Consider the following 2,500-nt stretch of genomic DNA (forward strand, 5'->3'; position numbering starts at 1 on the left):
AAGCTACATTGTTGTTATTTTTTAAAAGTTTTCCCATGGATTTGAGGTCATTATCACATCACATGCCTAGCCTTGGCATTGCTATACTGGTTAGAGAATTGCATGCTGCAGCCATGGCCGACAACTTTCTCGTCCTCTGTTCTCATACTGTCTATTCTGATACTGCCATCTACTCCCTCAGCATTGACATGGATGCAGACAAACTGCAGCCTTCCACCTACAAAATCAGGCGGAGGAAGTTTTGTGATGTCTATGAGGCTTCCCTTTGCTTTTTTAACATCCTTCTAGTAGTAAGATTATTGACCATTGAAGGAGCTAAGGACAGAACCTTGTCATGATCTTGAGGAATTCAAAGGTAAGGAGCACAGTTCCTAAGGAGACTTTTCCATTTCTTTGGTCCTCGTTCATAGCTGAAGTACATGAAAACTAGCAGCCATCTTGTGTTCACTTGTTGAATTCATTCTAGTTTCTCTGTCCTCTTTTGAATGGGGACTCCATTTAACTGAAGGTCTTATGATACTCAAGATGATTCCCTTTACAATATCTCTGGATTTCAATTTTTAAAACTATTTGAAGGTCTGTTTGTTTCCTTAATTCATCTATTATTCCTTCTCATGACTTGTGCTGTTGCAGGATCAGTTTTTGCTATCACTGCACTAGACTACAGGGCTCCTGTTGGTGTTAAGCTCCATATTCCATGTACACCTTCATGGAAGGAGACTTTGGCATGAAACCTTTCGGTGAGTGAGTGAGTGAGTGAGTGTGTGAGTGAGTGTGCATGTGCGTGTATGTGTACGTGTATGAATGAGTGAGTGAGTATGAGTATGAGTGGGAGTATGAGCATGAGTGTATGAGTGTGAGTATGAGTGAGAGTATGAGCATGAGCATGAGTGTATGAGTGTAAGTATGAGTGCAAGTATGAGTGTGAGTATGAGTATGAGTGAGTGTGAGTGTGCCTCATCACAGCATTCTGAAGATTTTCCTATATTTATCACTAAAATCCACACAGAAAAATTATTCCTGTACCAACACCAACCAGCATTCTTATTTACCTTTTTCTCTTTCTCGGACCACTTCAGCTCCTCAGCCATTATATTAACAATGGTTGGCAGAGCCTCTTCTGCTGCCTGGGCATTGAGGAAAGCTAGACGTAACCTTCTGGCAATGATGTCAACTGCAGTAGCTGCATATTCCCTACACGCATATTTCACCTCTGCATCAATGTATGGGAACTCACTGTGCAATCTTCGTCCAACTGAAAAAAAAAAATTGGTTGGTGAGATATATATATATATATATATATATATATATATATATATATATATATATATATATATATATATATATATATATATATATATATATGTATAACAGAAACTTTTCAAATTCACTAAGACAAGATCTTAGAATCCTTTTCAATTTGATTTCTTTACTATATTCAGTAATAGATATATATATCGAAAACACAAAAACGTTCAAATATGAACTATCTCTTTTAAATATGTAAATACGCAAAAACCACCCTCATAAACTACATATGCAGAATAAAATAAAGCTCCTAATGTAGAAAGTTTCCTTTGGAGAAAAAAAAAAAAAAATCTTTCTGGTCCTACTTTAAAACCCAAGTCATCGCATGAAAGCTTCAGGGGCCAAGATTTCAGTTCTGTTCACTCAAGTCTGATAGCTGGGAACACATAAAGCATGGCTGTGACTGGTGGATACGAGCTAGTAAGGTCAGCTGGCCATTTGTCACTAAAGGCTAGCAACACAGCAGTGGCAGCTTTAGATGATGTTAACATCAACTATTATGTTAATAATAATAATAATAATGTTCATAATAATGATAAGGATGATAGTACTAGCAATAACAACATCAGTAACGATAATCATAGCCAATGATAATAATGATGTGAATAATAATACTAAAAATAAAGAGTGACAATGGTAACATTGTTATTATTGTTATCACCATTATCCTTACTATTTCATACTTATCATCATTCTCTCACATCATTATTATCCCTAATATTGATGATGGCAATGACAATGATAATGCTGATGATGATGATTTTGATGATGATGATAATGATCATCATCATCATATCATCATTTGAGGGTATGTGCATCCAGAATTGTTTTATGAAATTAAATAAAAGCATCAATATTTTCATATTAATGAACCCAGTCTTATGATTGTCATGCATTAACCTGAACTTTCATGTAGATGAAAGTTTAAATTAATAATACATTTAACAAACATATTTATTTGAACTGGTCTGAGAATACTTTTGGACAAGTATACTTTCATTTCTGCTGTAATTACTACTACTATCACTATCATCATTACTGGCATGTCTTTTTACTCTGGATCAGGTGTTGGTGTAACATTTTAGGAATAATATTTACAATGACCATTTAAAACCAAATAGATATGAAAACAATAAACTTATGAGCCAAATGTGCATGTCATGTGCTTGTGCCTGATGTATGCAGTAAAAGT

General features: G+C 35.0%; 1 protein-coding gene across 2 annotated transcripts in view; it reads right to left on the bottom strand.

The window, feature by feature from the left end:
- LOC119577070 (glycerol-3-phosphate dehydrogenase, mitochondrial-like) overlaps positions 1-2,500 on the bottom strand; it is a 42,359-nt gene that overhangs the window by 10,610 nt on the left and 29,249 nt on the right. For both annotated transcript variants that reach the window (XM_037924747.1, XM_037924746.1), the window contains exon 7: positions 1,053-1,255. In XM_037924747.1, the coding sequence (XP_037780675.1) occupies positions 1,053-1,255 (203 nt within the window). The remainder of the gene's footprint in view (positions 1-1,052; positions 1,256-2,500) is intronic.

The sequence above is a fragment of the Penaeus monodon genome, chromosome 9 (assembly GCF_015228065.2).
Source record: "Penaeus monodon isolate SGIC_2016 chromosome 9, NSTDA_Pmon_1, whole genome shotgun sequence".
NCBI classification, from domain to species: Eukaryota; Metazoa; Arthropoda; class Malacostraca; order Decapoda; family Penaeidae; genus Penaeus; species Penaeus monodon.